A 19,801-nucleotide genomic window follows, 5' to 3' on the forward strand; every position below is an offset into this window, starting at 1 on the left:
GCCTCTACAGGGCAATCTTCAAATACACCATGGAATGTTTAATTTAAATTATCATTAAAATATTAAATATTTCATTTATTAATTAAATATGGAATTAAGTGAATAAATATGTAATCAATTAATTAAGAAAATGACCATTGATTATTTATCAAGCATCTCAAGAATTATTTCTGTATTGAATTAAGTATTCCAGTGTTTAATTAATTATTTCTGTTTTTAATTAATTATTTCATGGTCCCATGGTGCAGTGTTTGATTAATTTATTTTATCCATAAAACTCTCCCACTGCCACTGAACTGCCACTGGCCGTGTTATATTAGATAGATTATTTCAGGTAATAATTGTATATAGTATCGATAATAATCAAGTATCTAATCTACTAATATTTTATGTATATATATATATATATATATATATATATATATATATATATATATATAATATATATATATATATATATATGTATATATATATATATATATATATATATATATATATATAGCACTATGGCCTCACAGAGAGAGACAGCATCGGGCGTGAGTTCGATCCCGGCCATCCTGCGTGGAGTTTGCATGTTCTCCCCGTGCTTGCGTGCGTTTCCTCCGGATACTCCGGTTTCCTTCCACATTCCAAAAACATGCATGGCAAGCCGATTGAATACTCTAAATTGCCCCTAGGTATGAGTGTGAGCGCGGATGGTTGTTCGTCTCTGTGTGCCCTGCAATTGGCTGGCAACCAGTTCAGGGTGTCCCCCGCCTACTGCCCGAATATAGCTGTGATAGTCTCCAGCACCCCCCCGCGACCCTAGTGAGGCGAAGCGGTACAGAAGATGGATGGATGGATGAGGCTCCAGCGCCCCCCGCAATCCTAGTGAGGCGAAGCGGTACAGAAGATGGATATATATATGTGGGCAGTTTTGAGAAATATTTGTATTAAGTTCATTCTGTCTTCTTCTTATTATTTATATTTTGACTAATTCATTTATAACAGACAATAGCACGCCCTCATGGAACATCAGCTGATTAAGAGTGTCACAAGACACCATCATGTGACACTCTGAAGAAGGCGAAAGACTCGCCGAAATATGTCAGGTAATGAAACGACCTAAATCGATATTGTCAGTTATAAATGATTCAGTCAAAATATAAAGTTTTGAGAAATGTTTCCATTCAGATCGTATTCAAGAATCAAAGAAAACTGTGAGAACAGTCTTTGAATTAAATATACTAAAGATATTAAGATATTAAATATCTGTTATAAGATTCGCAAAAAATGGTAGTTGAAAAATGTGATTAATCACAATTAATCGTGGAATCTTTTTGTGATAAATTAGTATATATAGGAGTCAGCTGGGATAGGCTCCAGCACCCTCCCGTGACCCTTTGCAGGATAAGCGGTGTGGATAATGACATTATATATATATATATATATATATATATATATATATATATATATATATATATATATATATATATATATATAGTAATCTGACCTCAGCACAGGGCAGAACATTGCATAAACGATTACGCTTCATGTTACTTGCTGCTGCGCTGGAGTTAAATTGTCTTTCGTCATCAGGATCTTATGAATGCAAGTGTAGTTGTTTAATTGCTAATTTGTGTTTTTGTAAATCTGGAAAAGCTGTATGTAAAATTAAATGCGATGTGAAGGCTATAATGAAAAATTTGTCATAAATGCTGTGTCAATTTTTGCCTTGTACACAAATTCTCCCTCATCATGAGCTGTGGCTCTCTGAAGCTTTTCTAAGATGTTTGTAATAATTCTAAATGTGCCATATTTTATATTTTATTCAATTTATTCAATTCAATTAGCATTTGGCTATCATAGCATATAGTACCTTGATACCGATACTAAAAAGTACCACGCCAAAAAATTTAAAATAATACACCGTGGAATAATGGCAAACAGCTTCACAACTGAAAATTATTTTTATTTGTATTCATTCTGAAAATCTAACGATAGTAGTGACACTACTTTTGATGCAAATAAAAATTTTTTAATTAAAACTTTAGAGCAATTGAATAAAAAACATTTAATATTTTCCAGCACAACTGAACAGCTTATAGAGCATACATGGGACTGTACAAAAAAAAATATTGGACCACCAAAAGAATGGCCCTTCTAGCAATATTATCATGATCATATACCACAAATGTTTCAAAGGTGTCCGGCCTCACTTTGAAACCAAATACACCCAGCTGCTATCTTCAGACCGCTGATAGGACAACTCTTTGTGTCATTAAAAAGGTGCTGCACACTCAAGAGGGATCATCACGACAGTAATAAAAATTAAAACATTGGAGAACCTTTTTTGTGGAATACTTGATGCGGCCCAGACAGACCCAGTCTCCATCTCCAGCCTTCACATTGTTAGAGTTTGCGACCTCTGCTGTCAAAGCATTCCTTAGTATGCCTCCTTCAAATTTCTTGTGCTATTCATTTGAATTGTGGGTGCTCAGACCTCCTCCGGCATGGCATGCATATTAAGCAGCCATTCAAATTTCCCCATTGTGGGACTAATAAAGGACATCTTTATCTTTAAGATGGAAAAAAAGAGAAATATATAAAAAAAAATATATTATACTATCATATAGATTTTTGTTGTTGTCCAATGGATATGAAATTATACAGTGTGAATGTAATGTTACAATTCTTAACTTAATAATGATTCAATATTCAATACGATGTTCAACAAGTATGCTAAAGAAGTGCGGTTTGCTTTTTGTTTCTTCTTTCTTTGACTCTGTTAAGCGCCCAGGGAGAAAAGAAGACTGTCAGTGAGGGCAAAGAGAAAAAAAATGTGATAACAATAAAATCAGGAACGGCACTTATGTTTAGACCGTCTCAAAAATGAGACACATGATTTCCCAACAGATCCAGTCAGATAACATCCATATAGACATAGAAAAAGTACAAAATATGTCATGTCATGTCATTATCCACACCACTTATCCTGTACAGGGTCGCGGGAGGGTGCTGGAGCCTATCCCAGCTGACTACGGGCGAAAGGCACACTACACCTTGAACTGGTCGCCAGCCAGTTACAGGGCAGACATAGACACCGTCACTGAGTGGGAACTGAACCCACGCTGCCCGCACACAACTCAGGCGAGTGTACCACTACACAGTCAGTGACCAAGTACAAAATATAATATAATATAATATCTACGAATATAATAGCTACAATGTGCCAGCCAGGCTTTATTTTCCTTGAAGTTCAGAGAAATACCAGACTGGACTGCAGAGAGTGCCTTACAGCTGTGTGGGTCAAACTGCATACTGTGTTATAGAGCTCACGTAGCATCAAATTATTCATGATGTGTGTCATCAACATGGATTAAATGTACCTTTTCTCAACCTTCTGTAAACTGCCAGCCATGTGATGTGCTGATTGGCTGTTACCCACTGCACAAGGAACCAATCAGATGGTGCTGTGGGCGGGCCAACCTGCTTCTGCAGTTTAGGCCACCAGCACACCAGAGAGAAAGAGAGAGAGAGAGAGAAAGAGAGAGAGAGAGAGAAAGAGAAGTGTACTGCAGCGAGCAAAATCAACCAGCTTTTAATTTATCAGCCTTCAAAGTTAAAAAGAAGGACGATGATGATAATTGTCACAATGCCAAATATCGGCCCCGATAATCGGCCCGGCTGATAATCGGTCTTTCACTACTTTAAGCTTTAAGTGTCAAAACGATAGCTGCACTTTGTGCCAAGTTTAACGGTTCTAATGGAATTTGTAGGCTTGAACCTTGGTGTAAAAACCACTATTGCGAAGGTCCACATTGATCCAGATGAGGTTGTAAACCTCTCTTCACTCTTCACCATTTCCCAACAGAAAAGAACGATCCAAACGGACATGAAATAGTGACTAAAATTGTCCGTTTCTTGAACAGATTCGTGGTGTCAATGGGCGCCGACTACAGGTGACCGAAACAGCCTAGAGAATTTTTTTAGGATCATCTCTGCCGTTTAATTGTCAGAAAAACTTAAAAATCCATGATTCGCCTTTTTATTATACTTTGTGTGTTGATAAGGCTAAAGATGCAAACTTATATGCTTGTGAAGTATGAAAGAGTTCCCATTATCCAGAATGCCTTGAGGAGATTTTTATATATATTTTTTATTTTATTATTATTATTATTATTTGTAAATAATTGTTAATAATTACGGGGTTGTTATCAATTATTTTTTCTGTAGTTAATGTCTCATAGCATTTGTTTTCTTATCAATGCTGTCTCAAAGACCTTGAGTTGATTTTTTTAACTTAACTACACTTCAGACTTGACATGCAAGACAACAGTTTAGGCAACCAGCTTCTTGTGTGACAACCACAGGGAAGCAACCCCACACACAATTCCATTTTTCCTTCCTGTGGCTTTCATGGCTGTGAAATTATATGATATCTGTGGTTACAATATTCTCCAAACCAGCAAAGGAGTGTGTGTCAAAGTGTGTGTGCATACATATGCGTGTGTGCGCGTGTGTGCGTGTTTGTCCGCGCAACTACGCGCAGCAGAGCCTAGTCAGAAATTCAAGCCAGCGTCGTGGCTTCAGTAGTTACAGAGCTCTGGTTTGGCGGCATGTCAGAGGTGCACACTGCCAAGGGCGGCCACAAGGCTTCATGACCAGAGCAGATGGTTTTCTAGGTTTCCAAAAATATTAGAAAAAAGAAGAAGAAAAGAAAGAAAAAATATAACCTTCATCCCGTGGAGGATACTAAAGGTTGTATTTTTTAATTTATTCATAAAATAATACACTTGATGAGAAAACACATATTGGAAATGTTCCAAAGATCTTTATCATAATGTTTGACACGGGTTACTTTGTTTTTTAACATATTCTATTCACTGATGTATATGATGTTTTTGGATGCATTGGGTGCACAGCGAACCAACCCATTCACATTCAAGTATACGCAATATCAGAGTGATGGGGTATGTCAAAGATTGCCCCTGTCAACATTTTGGGCCCGCACAGCTATTAAAAGACAGAACACCATTTAAACTTATGGTACATCCATACCTTCAAGCATGGTTTGTATGTGTATATGTGTCATTCGTTGCAATTAGAGACTTTTCCTCAGAATAGAAATTTCTATTATAAAAAGCTTTTTTTTAAAAATGTTTTCCATAGATTGAGGTCTTCATTGTAGAAATAACATTTTAATTATCTTTTTTTTAAACATATGTTCATTTTCTACAATATCCCCAAAGCAAATTTTCTGTTTCAATGAGTCATCTGCGATATAATTATAAAGAATAGCAAAAATGTATCAATATTACATTAAAATTTCTCTGTCTTTCTTTGTCCGAATTTAATTAGATGTTTTCCGTCTTGAGTTGAGTTAATTTGTAAACAAATAAAAAGCAACAGCTGCGACGACAACACATTCAGGAACTGCAATGACTCTTTTGACAGGAATTTCCAAAAAGGTAAGCACCAGCTGGTCAACATATTCTGGTATGTAACAGGTTCCAAGAGAAAACAGCAGTTTTAAAATTCCTGCCGTTCATTAAACAGTTTAATGTAGGTCTAACAGTTTCCACAATAGCTGTCTCCCTCTCATGAATTAATTATTTATGAATTAATGTTAACTTCCACCCATCCATCCTTTGTGTTTCATAAAAACTTTGTTTGAACTTATTGTGTCACTGTTGATAATTCCAACCTGTTAGGATCATCATTTCCGCCCTGTAGTCATTTAAAAACAAAGAAAAAAAATAACCAAACCAAGTTTTTTTTTTTTTTTTTTACAATATTTGTGTATGTTTTTATGTTTTTTTGCAGATCTGAAAGAGATAATCAGCATTCATATGTTTTATTGTTTTGCAGCAAATTTGCTATTATTTACATTTTTGGTTTAAGTAAGTAGAAATTGTGACGTCATAAACACCGAGTACACACTCTACTCAACAATTTTCATTTCATGATCATATAAAAATATAAATATATATCATAAAAACACAAGTGAGTGAGTCAAAGCCGTCACTCTGAAGGTTTATGTAACAGTGAGCCCATGACGCCACCTGTTGGACATATTTAGTCCGAATAAACAACCGTGACTGTCACGTGCTTTCGTCTTTTTCTTTTTTTTTTTTTTTTTTTTAGCGATAACTTTAATATTTGTCTGTCTTATATGTGCATGAGTTTGCACGCACGTGTGTTTCTAGTGCAGGAATGACAAATTAAATGATGAAGACCACACGTTTTCACGTTTAGGAAGTGCGTGACCTTATGGGGAATAAGGTCACGCACTTCCTAAACAGTCCAGCTGGATGACAAAAAAATTGCATTTCAAATATGGAGAAAATACGTGCTCTTATTATACTGAATTTATCATAATACGTTTCTTAATGCATGTATAAAAGATCCACTAATCAAAAAAAGGGGCATCAAACAACTAAATTATGTGATTTATGTGATATCTCCCTACACACTTTATTCAAATCAATCAACTCATCAACAAGTTCTGAAGAAGCTTGATAAAGATCCTGACATGCAAAACACGCAGGGCACTGGCACTGGAGAACCAGATTTGGACACCCCTGCTCTCATCGGATAGAAGAACTGTTACTGCAACAAGTGAAAGGGCTGCAAAACCAAACAGTGACAAGTGTTAATTGTCAAAATATTTTCAGCAACAACTGGACAACTTTCTTTATTTTTTCCCCATCCTTTCGTGATGAATTCAATCATATATGGCATTTCAGACAAGCAGAAAGTAGGTATCTGGTAAATCTATATTTATTTTGGTAATTGTTGGTGAGGAGAACGTCAGCCCAGCTTATCGTCTATGTTGGTAATTGTTTTGCGCATAAAATATCCCGGGTTTGGGGGGCAAATTCAAAAGAGGGTTTTGTTCACCATGGCAATTTTGTACCTCAAAAATGTTAACAAAAGAGGCAAACAATTTTATGAATAAGGCCGGAGGGTGGAGACCAGAAGACTATCCAGATTGCAGGTGGTGGGTGGGGGACTGAATGGTCAAGTTCCCAGCTCTGGTTTTTGGAATGTGGTGGGAAGCCGGAATGCCCAGAAATACATGCATGCATATGGGGAGAACATGGAAACTCCACAGGAAGATCAGAATCTAAATTCTCTCCCTAACTCCCTAGCCTTAAAACTGTGTTATGTGCTGTCACTTCATCATGCAACACCATGGCGTCATTCTGAGGAAATTTAACACATTTGCTCCAATCGTGTTAAAAAAAAACCTATTGAAACACAAGAAAAATCAAACCAAATATTTACGAAATATGTAAATATGTCACAGATATATAAACAAATTGCAAACTCCATCCATCACTAAAAGCAACATTACAGTATAATAAATATGAAATGTATAGCGAGAAGCGAAGGTTAATTAGGAAAAGTATATTTAATTAATCAATTCTGATTACGTGCCGCAGAGAAGTGCAGTGATGTCACCACCGGCTCTGGCAGGCAAAAAAAAAAAAAAACAACTGACGTAGCTGTTACCCAGAATCCATAGCAGCAGCATGGCGGACAACAGGGAGAAGGCGCTACAAGATTACCGCAAAAAATTGCTGGAACACAAAGAAGTTGACGGGCGGTTAAAAGAACGTAAGGACCAATTTAACATATACTTATACGTTGGTCACTTTGTACACGTTGTGTATTGTGTTTGTTTGTGTTATAGTATCGCATATCCAGTATGTTAGCTGGCTGGCTAGCTAGTGCTTTGTCATGCACTGAGCATCGTAGTACATTTGAATGGGAGTACAGTATAGTACCGAGATGCTAACTTGGAGCAAACAAGCCCAACCAGTTATGTTGAATTTAATGAACAGCGGTTGAATCGCAATGGATAATTAATACGTACACGAATGAACATGCGTACGTACTTCATGCTACCGTCATCGTTTTTTTTTTGCTACCGTATTATGTCAAAGTAATAGACACTGTTAACCGACTAGCCAGCTCCCCATGGAGGCGTTTATAATAAGTCGTTCGCATATCTATTTGTTTCGTAATTAACATGCAGCCACATTTGATTTCCAGTGAGAGAACAACTGCGAGAACAAACCAAACAGTATGAAAAGTCAGAGAACGACCTCAAAGCCCTGCAGAGTGTTGGTCAGGTAAGAGTGTTTTAGCAATTGAGGGGGGGGGGGGTTATACAATTCGTGTTTTCACTGTGCTGTGTTGGGAATGTAACTAAGTGGTACAACCATCTGCAAATGGTAATTGTGTTGACATGCTCCAGCGAGCGATCACGCTCCACAGGTCGGTCCAAGTCCCACAGCTCCCCGTTCACTCGAGATATCACTGCGTTGTCAGTCTAATATTGATCATATTGGAATCTACGATAATTTAAGATTTTTGATTGATGAACTATCAGCCCATTCACTGTAATATAAAATAAAAAAAAAATCTTACTTTGTCTTACTATTATATTTTTATGTTTCATAAAATGTCTGACAGAAACGTGACTACCATTGTCCCGCTATTTATTGAAAACCCAATTGCAAATTTTTCACTTAGAAAGTAACAAATTGGCTGGCAAAAAATGTTGTACAGCAAGATATATATAATTTTTTACACATTGTAGTTGCAGATGATTAACAGCCATGCTTCTATGTGTGCAGATTGTTGGAGAAGTCCTCAAACAGCTGACAGAAGAAAAGTGTATGCCTACTATTAAATTGCATACGTTTTTCTTACTCTCATTCATGTGGCGCTTATGTTTTTGTTTTTTTTATTACAGTCATTGTCAAGGCTACAAATGGTCCTCGGTATGTGGTTGGATGCCGCAGACAGGTAAGTGTCCAACACATAATCATGTTTCAAATTATATCTTCCCTCTCGGTTTTCTGAACCCTTTTTACCATGAAGGTATGCTAATTCTTCAAATATGGACAAAAACAAAACACTCCAGGAACATGAACTTGCTGCCTTCATATCAAGAGATCTGACCAAAGGTTTTGCAGGCTGTCAGTCATGTAAATCTTTAATCCTTTATGAAGCACTAGAAAAATGACCTCAATTATATTGTTTAGTTGTGTAAAAATTTGTGATGCATAACTTGATGACTAGAATAAAATTGTCAGAAATAAAATTAGTCATATTTTTTTTTCCTGTGCTATATTATTTGTGGAAAATCTATTAAATGTTTTGCCCTATTTGTTAGTATTATGATTCCTTTACCAATGCTCATGAACTTAAAACATGGGCAATTAACATTGACCTTCAATTTGCCTGTCATTTTGAGGTTATTGGTGTAAAAAAAAAACAATCAGCCTCAACTCAGTTTTTTTTGTTTTCATCCTAGTTGGACAAATCACAGTTGAAGCCAGGCACCAGAGTGGCTTTAGATATGACTACGCTGACAATAATGAGGTAGGCTGGACTTATTACTTATTTGATTTCAAAAGCATGCTGAAAATTGCACATTCATTGGTCGTAAAATAATGGGTATATATTTTCCTTAATGGGACAGCTAATGCACACCTGAATAGCAATTGAATGAGTCTTCATATTTTTAGTTCTATTTTTGGCTGTTATTACTGCAATAAGACCCAAAATTGCCCCTATTTTTGGTTGGGTAAAAAATGTGAGCAATAACAGTCTGAGATCATGTTTTTATTTTATTAATTTTTTTTATTTATTCTTTTTTTTTTTTTAAATCAAGGTATTTGCCACGAGAGGTGGACCCTCTGGTGTACAATATGTCCCATGAAGACCCCGGTAGTGTCTCCTACTCTGAAATTGGTGGCTTGTCAGAACAGATCCGGGAGCTGAGAGAGGTAAAAAGCAGTTTTGTCTACTACTACTTCTGTCACTGAACAAGTCTGACGTTGCATTGAGGGGAACGTTTTTCTGATGAGTTCCTATTATATACCCTGGTCACTTTTTAAACTGTACTTTATTAGCATGATTTTTTTCCCTGAAAGTGTGAATACTATAGTAAAGAACAACAACTTTGAATGTGACATAACACATGATTAAAATATTACCACACTGAAAAACAATTACCAGTTTCAAGATGACATCTGAACTTAGGTAACAGAGCAGACATTTTCAATATGGAATTTAAAGGTAAACATCTACTCATGCCTGATTTATATTATTTTCATTTGAATATCAATTCATTTATTCAAATCTTACAACTTAACCAGAAAAAGATTCAAGTATTACAATGGCCCAGCTAGCGTCTACCCCTGAATGTGATCATACATCTATGAAGAAGATTTGAAAAGGGTTCCCAGGAGATGGCGTTGCAATCTGACAGATTTGAAGCATTTTAGCAAATAAGGGTGCACAATTATTGCCAGAGCAAGATTTGCTAAACTGATACTTCTACCCAAAATGTCAAGTGCTGTTACAAAAATTAAAGGAGCAAGTTGATTTATATGTGCAAGTGCAATTGCCTTATAGTAACTCAGTGAGTAGCTGGCTTTACTTTCAAATTGATTATTGTATCACAGCAAATCACCAGAAATCATTTTTTCAGGTCACCGTAATAATGTTTTCATTTTATGGCAGGTGATTGAGCTCCCCCTGACCAACCCCGAGCTTTTCCAGAGAGTCGGAATCATCCCCCCAAAAGGCTGCTTGCTCTATGGCCCTCCAGGTTGCAAGTCAATTCATGTGTTCCCTTCACTAAGTTCTTATATGTCATTGTAATTTTTGACATTGTTTTAATTTTAATGAGTGATTGTTTCCCCTGTAGGTACTGGGAAGACTCTTTTAGCCAGGGCGGTTGCAAGTCAGCTGGACTGTAACTTCCTCAAGGTGAGTGTCCATATAAAAGTGGTCATGTGAAGTTGTCTTACTTTGTTTAGCTCATCACTTGATGTTTCCCTGCAGGTGGTGTCCAGTTCCATCGTGGACAAATACATCGGTGAGAGCGCCAGGCTCATCCGAGAGATGTTCAACTATGCCAGGGACCATCAGCCTTGCATCATCTTCATGGATGAGATTGATGCCATCGGTGAGAGACACTGATTTGACAATTGAAGTAGTCGACAAGTTATTTATATATTTCTTTATTCAGCGCATTGCTTTTTTCTTGAAAAGCCTCGTTGCGCGCTTTTCCCCGCTGGTTGTATGCCTGTCTAGGGCGTTTGATACCGCTACTTTCCTGCGGCATTATTGTGGAAATTTTGCAAAGAATACCACAATACCGTTGCATCTCTAATAAGAGTAGATAGAAAATGTTTGTAAAACCGCCACTTTAAAATAGGTTCTTTCAGATCAATATTTGACACTCCCAGCTGAATAGACTGAATGTTATTATGTGTATTCTGTCAGTCAAATTCTAACTCTTGCACTTTGTTCCCTCAAGGTGGTCGGCGTTTCTCTGAGGGAACTTCTGCTGACCGAGAGATCCAGAGGACTTTGATGGAGGTAAATGAGCGACCTTAGTGTCTCGAATTGTTTTAGCACATGAGCTACAATGCATAATGTTGCTGTACTACTGCACTAGACATTTTATAGTTGGTGAGAAAATTGTATGCAACGTCCCGTTACCTGGCCCAAGTGATCAGCCTGCTTTCGCTTATAGCCTAAGCGCTCGCACACACACACAATAAATCAGTTTCGCCATTTTAAGCTGGCGGTCGCTGATAGTTAAGGTAAATGGTTGTTAATATACACACCCATATGTATTTATTTCATTTATACATGAACGATGTACCGTGACGTGCAACACACGAGCGTCCGCCTTGTGTACGCAGTCTCACAGGCGGACAAACAGTTGGATCGCTCTTGCTGTATTTTCATCCTCATTCTGCGCTCCTTTTTGTCAAACAGATGGACTCAAATCCCATTTAAGATTTAAATCTAGGTCCTTTGTTCATGGGACACTTAATACCATCTGAGAGGCCTTTTAAAAAAAGACTTAACTTCTGCCTTATATGTTACATTATATGTCACTGGATGACTAAGGTCAAAACTGTAAACAGAAGATTATCTGTGTTTCTTGCCAGTTGCTGAACCAGATGGATGGATTTGACACACTACACAGAGTCAAGATGATCATGGCAACCAACAGACCCGACACTCTGGACCCCGCCCTGCTACGACCCGGCCGACTTGACCGCAAAATCCGTACGATATCCCTCCAAATTGTCATTTCTGTACAGCCAAATGTCGGCACTAATGCTTTCACCTGCTCTACAGACATCGAACTACCCAATGAGCAGGCTCGTCTGGACATCCTCAAAATCCACTCCAGTCCCATAACCAAGCATGGAGAAATAGGTTAGCAAATCTCACTTTTCCAGTGTTTGAAGCTAATCAATCCCAGCTGCTGATAATGCCTTTCCGTTCAGATTTTGAAGCCATCGTGAAGCTGTCGGATGGTTTCAATGGAGCTGATTTAAGAAATGTTTGCACAGAAGCAGGTGAGCTATTCAGCGTAAATATCTGTGTATTTAAAATACCGGCTCTCCACGAACATAAGCTTTATCCACATGGACTTAATTTGTCCACAGGTTTGTTTGCTATCCGCTCCGACAGAGAGTACGTCACCCAAGAGGACTTCATGAAAGCTGTGCGAAAAGTGGCCGATTCAAAGAAGCTGGAGTCCAAGCTGGACTACAAGCCTGTATAGATCTTATGTTTTTCGTTCTTACAATTTGATGGATATGCTGTTGTGTACGTATGGCCAGAAGAAAAACGTATTCATAATGTTTATGGGAGCAGCATTTGCATAAAGTATATTGTCATCTAACCAAACTGACTTCTATTCTGTCTTTTAGTGGCCACTGTACTGAAAGATGGTCACTTCTGGCATCCCATGCAACACTTGTATAAAATAAAATGGAAAAAATGTCATTTATGGCAATAAACCATTCAGTTTAAATCTTTTCAATATATTTTATTTTCTCATCAGGTGACAGCAACAGTTTGAACTTAATCTTAACTGTTTCCAGTGCAAATTGTTTTTTTTTTAAGTTTTGAATAACAGCACATACAACAGATCCAGCAGTTTAACCATATTTTAGAGTGGGCTCACTGAACATGAATATAATAAATGACTATTAATCTTCAACTTAGAATTGCAAAATGTGTGTGGAGTGTCAAGGGGGAATTCTGTCAGTAAGTGAAATAATATTTGACCATGGTTAATAAATAATAAATCGATCTTGCAAAATGAATATGCATCATGCCGTTCATATGTTCACAATAAGGAGTCACAGGGAAAGTTAAGAGTCCCAGCTAAACTACAAGGTGGCAACGGACAAAACTGTTCATACCTAATTCAAACCTCAACACAAATAGCCCAAAAAAATAAAATCTTGCCGTTCAATCCAATTATAAATTATTACAGCCTTGAGTCAAACCCGAAAACTTCATTTGAATGTTGCTAAAACGTCTGGTAAAATTCTAATACAATCATGTTCTTCATAAAGAAGCAATACCAAAATGGTATAAAATAACAGACATTAACTACTATCTTTATGTAAGTTCATTGTTCCGATGCAGCAGAACCAAGAGTCAGGGCAAAGGACTCGTGGATGAAAGATCGACATATGGGGCAGTGTTTGAAGTGTGAAACACAAGTGTCGCACACACAAGCGTGTCTGCAGGGCAGCAACACTCTGTTGATGGCTGCATTCTGACACACGACACAGTCTCTGCCCTGCCCCTCTGAGCAGCCTTTATCATCTTCATCATCATCATCATCCTCTACCACGGATCCCTGCTTTCCAGCCTCCTCCTCTTCCTCATGCTTAGTCTCACTGGGACAGGTAATCGGGTCAGTATCAGGATGACTGGAATCCTCACTAATATTAGCCGACATGAATAGAGCCTGCAAGGAGGGCAACAGGACAATGATTTTAATTTAATTAATCTTGGAGAGGTTTGCAAAACACACAAATGAAAACTGGAGAATCGAAGTAAGTATAAAAGTGGTCAGCTTGCCACCATGACCTACTTTTAACTCATACATGTTCCCTTGTGAAGTGAGAAGATACTGGAAGAGGATCCTTGCAGACAAGTTGTATTTATCATCTGGTACATGAATTACAGTGACACTGGCCACCTGGAAGAAGACGGCATGACGTGTTCTAATAAAATGGTTTGGACATCCTTACTTTATTTTCAAAACTCACACATTTGGCAATACTCAAACTCACAATATCGCATGTGTCTCGCGATTCTTGTTCTGCCAAGGTCAACACAGCCACGAGAGGATAGAGTCGTCTGGGCAACGGGCCGAAATCTGACAGTCTCCGATCAGTTGGAATACTAGTGTAGCGTTCATCTCTGTCGTCAGTGCTGATACTATGGGAATTGTGTTAAAGAGCTAAACAATCAGAGCTGATACAGAAACAATTCTCAAAAAGGTTTGCCAAAATTTAATAGATCAATTAATCAATAAATCATGTGAAAAACATTATAAATTATTAATTCTTCGATTATTATATTATAAGTTATAAACCTGAGAATGCGTTTTTTTTTTTTTTAATGGACCATCAACTTTATTTTTTAGAGGATACTAGAATCTCTGGCAGTGATGATAGAAGCGATGCAGCGCCTCCTGGAAATGCTGCGGGGTGCCGAGCCTGGAGCCAGCCTGGTGGGCCTGCAATGCTCGCTGTAGGGCGCCGACGTCACAACCCCAGAAACAGCTCAAGACACAGTGCTCCAAACAACATGGCTTCAACCACACACCATCTGTGGAATGTAATGTAAAGTAACAATTTAAGGTCATTGTGATTTAATATGCAATTCTTTTTTTTAAAGGTCTTCTTCCGCTGTATTTTCTTTTTAATTTGAATTTGCTTAATTGCTCACCCATAATTTTTACTTTCAGATTTTATAACATTGTTTTTTTGTGTGTGCTCAGAAATCACAAAATATTCCACTGCAGTTTGAGTGATAGTGAGTAGCTATTTGTTTATTTATTTATTTTACATTTTTCTTAAAGATAAGTTCCTCGGCTGAATAAATTAAAAAAAAAGCATGTTAGAACAAGGCACGTGTTTTCTCTCAGCACAGTTACCCTGAGTTACTCGATTTTAAAAGTAACCATGTTCGATATTTTCATCAGACGCCAACAATCCCATTTTTTTTGTCCCATTTTGAATGTTTAAGGATGAAGTTTTTGCTAAAAATAAAAAACAGAAAGCCTTTTGGACATAACAAATAAACATTACTTTAAAAAAATGCCTTTCTGGATTTCACCGAAAATAAATGGTCTACTTGTTTTATATATACTACAAATGTAAATAAAATGAAAAAAAATACACATGAATAAATGCCAATGTGTTTGCAATGGACATTTGCTATACTTCTTACCTGCAACAGATGCAGATCCTGAACCCATCTCGAGGGAAAAAGGATTAGTCACCTGAACCATTTGCTTTTCAGGGGTTGGTAGGATGGACTCTGTGTCATCAGAGCTACGCAAGATCACTGGGACATCAAAACCAGCCCTGCAAGACATTGACACAATGAATACCAGGTAGGCCGGGGCCAGTCCGGTGGTCCGATGGGTCCGCCTGGGCAACTGGACACAAGAGGAATATGAAGAGGACCTCGAGCCGTTCCCTCAATTTTCACCACATAAAAGCGATGTGGTTCTGACATCTCGTTGTCACGTTGATTACATTTAATTCTAACATTCTAACACTCATATTAAACAATTTTGCCAATGTTGGGATCTGTGAGCTGCCACTACAAAAAAAAAATAATAATGAATGAGGTTATATTTCTAAAGCCAAATTTGAGAACAATAAAAACGTGGAATTGCAATTAAAAAAATTATATTAGTAAGTAGGGATGTGACGATTCAAGGCCCAATTAGATTCAATTTTCAGTTCCCGATTTTGATTTAATTTGACATAAACATTTTTTTTAATTGCTTCCATGCTTACTTCCGTTTGACGTTTGGCGCAAGCGTGTAAAAGTTTAGTACATTTTAAATGGGACCAAAAAGTAAACACTATGCTGAGTTGCACTAATTCTATGAAACTACCTATAAAGAAATACTTGTATCGTCTTTTCTCTTTCATTATCAAAATTGTTGATTAATTCAATGATTGATTCATTGTCAGTTAATTTATTAATTTCGACATTGCTATCTATAGGCAAAGTGTCGGCATACGAGGACTCTTTTTTAAATGCCGCTTTAAAATGATCTTTTAGGACTCATAAGAACTTAATTTTGAAGGATACTTATTTTAATTAATCTTTTTTTCTTTGAAAGAAACTGACTTGTGCTGCCAAAGGACTGGTTTGAAGACCTGCCTTGGGAAGTTTCTAAAGGTTAGCTACTGTGATTAGCAGCTCCTGTTTTGTGATGTTGAGTGGAAACAAAACCAAGAGAGCCTGTTTCGGTACTTCAGAATCAGAATCAGAAATCCCTTTATTGTCATTGTACTCAAGTGTGCAACGAGATTAAAGAGCTCCCCTCTCCAGTGCAATACAACAATAATTAAATTAAATATATAAATTAGATAAATAAGAGAATAGTGAGATGGAAAATAATACGAAATAGGATATATAAAATGTTAATGTTCAGAGTTCTATTTCAAGAGTATTTACCTCTTCTTAGGGCTGGACGATAAACCGAAAATTTACCGTTACAGAAATTTATTACAATGACCGACATCATTTTGCCTATGTCGGTAAATTCTATGTTTAAAAAAAGAAAAAGAAAAGAAAAGTCTTTTCTGTCTGCGGTTATGTTCGTGCCCCTTTAAGAGGGCACCAGCGCGTGTGGTCACGTGACTCCAACCATCTAAACTAGAAAGAAAACAGACGACGCAGTCGTAGCTGGCGATTCAAACCTAGAAGCGGCTGAAACGGCTGAAGAGGAAAGTAACTTTAGTTGAAGTTGTTCCTGTCGCGCTTGTCCCGAAAAGAAATTTGACATCTGTCGTTTGGAAATGTTTTGGGTTCCATAAAGACGATGTTTGAGCAAAAGAACGTGAACTACAAAGTGCGTCGTACGCACCCAAAACAGCGCGTCCAACCTTTTCTTTTTCACCACCCACAACACAACCACGCTGTGCTGAAAGTTACAAGTGAGAAGCAAGGTTCGACAAGTGACAACAGCCCATAACGGAGGTGACACCATACGAGAGAACGTCTAAGAGGTGGACGCGATATCCTAGCACATAGCTAAAGATAGAGCTCCGCTAGCTACAGTTGAGCGCACAGGATTTAAAGGAGCCGGCAAGAGGTACGAAAATATTTGTCGCAAACCACACTTCACTGGACAACATCGGGACAGGAGCTTAGACATGTCAAGTATTTTGCATCCACATCCGACTTGTGGTCGAGTCGCAACATGGACCCCTGTTTGAGCCTGACTGTGCATTACACAGACAAGTGGCGACTGTGAATCAGAGGACTCGAGACGGCCCATTTTCCTGATGAAGCACACTTGTTTATTTGGCATTGGCATTTCATTGACATTTTTTCATTTTATTTAGCATTTTGGTGACTAGCTCCTTTGCACATGGCATTATTTATATTGTTTACAAGAGGCCTTTACACAAATGTAGGCCTTTGCATATGGCATTACAGCATCTTGGCGCAATTTATTTGCAGAAAAAGATTTTGCAAGAGGTACCCCTTTTCTCCTGTTCTTTGTGACATTGTTCAAGTCCTGCAAATCAAGCTATTTGGAATGTTTATACAAATCATTTTTGTATTTTTATTTTTCATTGAAATTAAGGTATGCCAGTTGGTCAATAAAATGCATTTCCTGCATTTATTTTGATTTTGGTCCACGGGGGGAATTTATTGTGCATTTATCGTTATTGAGGTAAATTTGCTCAATTTATTGCAATATTGATTTGAGGTCATATTGCCCAGCCCTACCTCTTCTAAATTGATGTTTTTTTACTCTGTCAGTATTACATATAAGCTCTCTTTTGTTTTCTTAAATGTTTGATGACAGACTTCAACAAATTATTCCATACAATATTTCCAAAAAGGTGGGTGGGATGGATTTTCCATTAAAATGTGACGATAACATCACAATGTTACCTCGTAAGATATCAGATTTTCATCAGCAAGTGCTTTTAGGATGGAAACTGTGTTACTACTACATCTCTCTTCACAGATCTATTTTATGGATCAACTCATATGCCATTGGAAGGAAGAAATCTTTATATTTACTTTGGTAATTTTATTTTATTTATTTATTTTTTAATAAAGGATCCGTTTAACTCAAATGGGTAATAATCACTTCTGAAACATTTCTTAGCGAGAAACATTAAATCACAGGAATTCAATTTTCTTTCTAGTCGTATATTTGAACTGATGAAAGCTAGAGGTGAAGAGGTAAAAATGATTACAAATTCAACATTTTATATAAATGGTATTGATCTTTTATGACTGAGTATTTATACATTGTTCTATAACTCTCAATTCGCAAAGATAAATTGGCATATATTGGAGAAGGGTCCGGCTGGAGCCGGGCCGTTACTGTTAGGACACAAGAACGCCCACTGGGCTGCCGCGCCATTCTCTTCCAATTTATATTACATCATTTGGAAAGCGCTTTGTTACAGCTCCAGCTGAAATGCATTATATAAATAAACCCCACATCTGAGTTACGATTGGACTGAAACAACAAATCAGAATCAGCCCCAGTGCCCGACTCCTGATTGGTTAAGAATTGTGGCAGGCGTGAATCAGCGTTTTGTATCCGTAGAGGAGAGAGAAGCCGTAGGCGTAAAACCTATTTTGTGCGTACACATGGAGGGTCTTTTACACGCAAAACACATTTTTGTACGCACAAAATATGTTCTCGTACGCGGTATTTGACATTATGCTTTCGTAGTTGTGGCATAATTCTAACGCCATAAAATAGGTCGATCATATCACCAAGGCCTACTGCGCGACACTGTCGTATTGGAAACAACCTGGTTCTAACTGGATAATTCTCATTGGCCGACTAATCGCTGACAGGAACGCCCAGTGAGTGTTCTTGAGCCCGAACAGTAACGCCCCGGCTGCAGCTGGACCCTTCTCATAGAGGCAGGCGACGTGGCCCTTGGTGTGAGGGGGCGTTCCCGTTCGCAGAATGGGGTGTTCCCGTTAAAAAACGGGAACGCCCATTTGTGGCTGCAGCTGGACTATATTGCTGGTATATTTTGCGGCTTGTTCCATTTAAATTTGTTGTGACAAATAAAGTAAGAGAGCTACATTTTAAGATATTGTATAATAGAGATCCAACTAATGTATATGTCTCCAGATTAGTTGAGTTAGATGACCGATGTACATTCCGTAAGACTGATCAATAAAGTTGAACTCATCTTTACTTTTCTTTCCCCTTTGTATCAGGTTCTAGGAAAACGTACATTAATACACATCTTAAAAGGTCTGATTTGTTCTCTTTCGTTGCTTAGTTATATTGACCAATGAAATGTTATTGCATTGTAATTAAAAGCAATCACCATTCTGTCAATTCAAAATAAGAGGAGAAAACGCCGTATTGCTACTGGACTATAAATTTCGGAGTCCAGGTTCCACCTAGTGTTGTTTCCGATGTAACATTCTAATTAAAAAGAATGAAATCCACCCATACATTATATCATAATAGAGATATCGACGGTTGCTCGATAGTTAAGTAACATGGCGAAACATCACTTACCAACCGAGGACCATGGCAGCTGTAACAACAAAACACAAAGAAATCACGCTAATGTAGAAGAGTGGCGAGTACTCATACAATGTTATTAAGAAGCCCCCTGCCATTTCCTATCATTTATAGACTACAAGAAAATAATTCAGGAAAACATAAAAACAGGAACACCCTACGGCGGCCATGACAGGCTGAACTACGGTGGCT

At 37.6% G+C, this 19,801-nt stretch overlaps 2 protein-coding genes across 2 annotated transcripts; one reads left to right on the forward strand and one right to left on the reverse strand.

Annotated features, from left to right (window-relative positions):
* Positions 1-7,444: 7,444 nt before the first annotated feature.
* Positions 7,445-13,142, forward strand: psmc6 (proteasome 26S subunit, ATPase 6). The gene is made up of 14 exons (XM_088286215.1): positions 7,445-7,602; positions 8,041-8,120; positions 8,628-8,667; positions 8,747-8,799; positions 9,311-9,378; positions 9,671-9,785; positions 10,525-10,612; positions 10,712-10,773; positions 10,849-10,972; positions 11,327-11,388; positions 11,970-12,090; positions 12,163-12,243; positions 12,315-12,386; positions 12,477-13,142. The coding sequence occupies exons 1-14, from the start codon at positions 7,518-7,520 to the stop codon at positions 12,593-12,595; spliced, it is 1,170 nt and encodes a 389-aa protein (XP_088142341.1). The 5' UTR covers positions 7,445-7,517; the 3' UTR covers positions 12,596-13,142.
* Positions 12,844-19,789, reverse strand: cgrrf1 (cell growth regulator with ring finger domain 1). Its single transcript, XM_088286216.1, has 6 exons — positions 19,604-19,789; positions 15,292-15,428; positions 14,490-14,667; positions 14,127-14,274; positions 13,925-14,032; positions 12,844-13,798 (listed from the first exon to the last, which is right to left on the reverse strand). The coding sequence occupies exons 1-6, from the start codon at positions 19,705-19,707 to the stop codon at positions 13,454-13,456; spliced, it is 1,020 nt and encodes a 339-aa protein (XP_088142342.1). The 5' UTR covers positions 19,708-19,789; the 3' UTR covers positions 12,844-13,453.
* Between the last annotated feature and the right edge of the window lie 12 nt (positions 19,790-19,801).

The sequence above is a fragment of the Idiotropiscis lumnitzeri genome, chromosome 21 (genome assembly GCF_059441095.1).
Source record: "Idiotropiscis lumnitzeri isolate Australia: NSW breed Sydney's pygmy pipehorse chromosome 21, RoL_Ilum_1.0, whole genome shotgun sequence".
In the NCBI taxonomy this organism is placed as follows: Eukaryota; Metazoa; Chordata; class Actinopteri; order Syngnathiformes; family Syngnathidae; genus Idiotropiscis; species Idiotropiscis lumnitzeri.

Coding starts and splice junctions, on each gene's coding strand:
- psmc6 (XM_088286215.1), top strand. CDS start 7,518: ATGGCGGACAACAGGGAGAAGGCGCTACAAGATTACCGCAAAAAATTG. Junction 8,668..8,746: donor ACAGCTGACAGAAGAAAAGT/GTATGCCTACTA, acceptor TTTTTATTACAG/TCATTGTCAAGGCTACAAAT. Junction 12,244..12,314: donor AACCAAGCATGGAGAAATAG/GTTAGCAAATCT, acceptor CTTTCCGTTCAG/ATTTTGAAGCCATCGTGAAG.
- cgrrf1 (XM_088286216.1), bottom strand. CDS start 19,707: ATGGCAGGGGGCTTCTTAATAACATTGTATGAGTACTCGCCACTCTTC. Junction 14,668..15,291: donor AGGATCTGCATCTGTTGCAG/GTAAGAAGTATA, acceptor TACATTCCACAG/ATGGTGTGTGGTTGAAGCCA. Junction 13,799..13,924: donor GGAACATGTATGAGTTAAAA/GTAGGTCATGGT, acceptor CCCTCCTTGCAG/GCTCTATTCATGTCGGCTAA.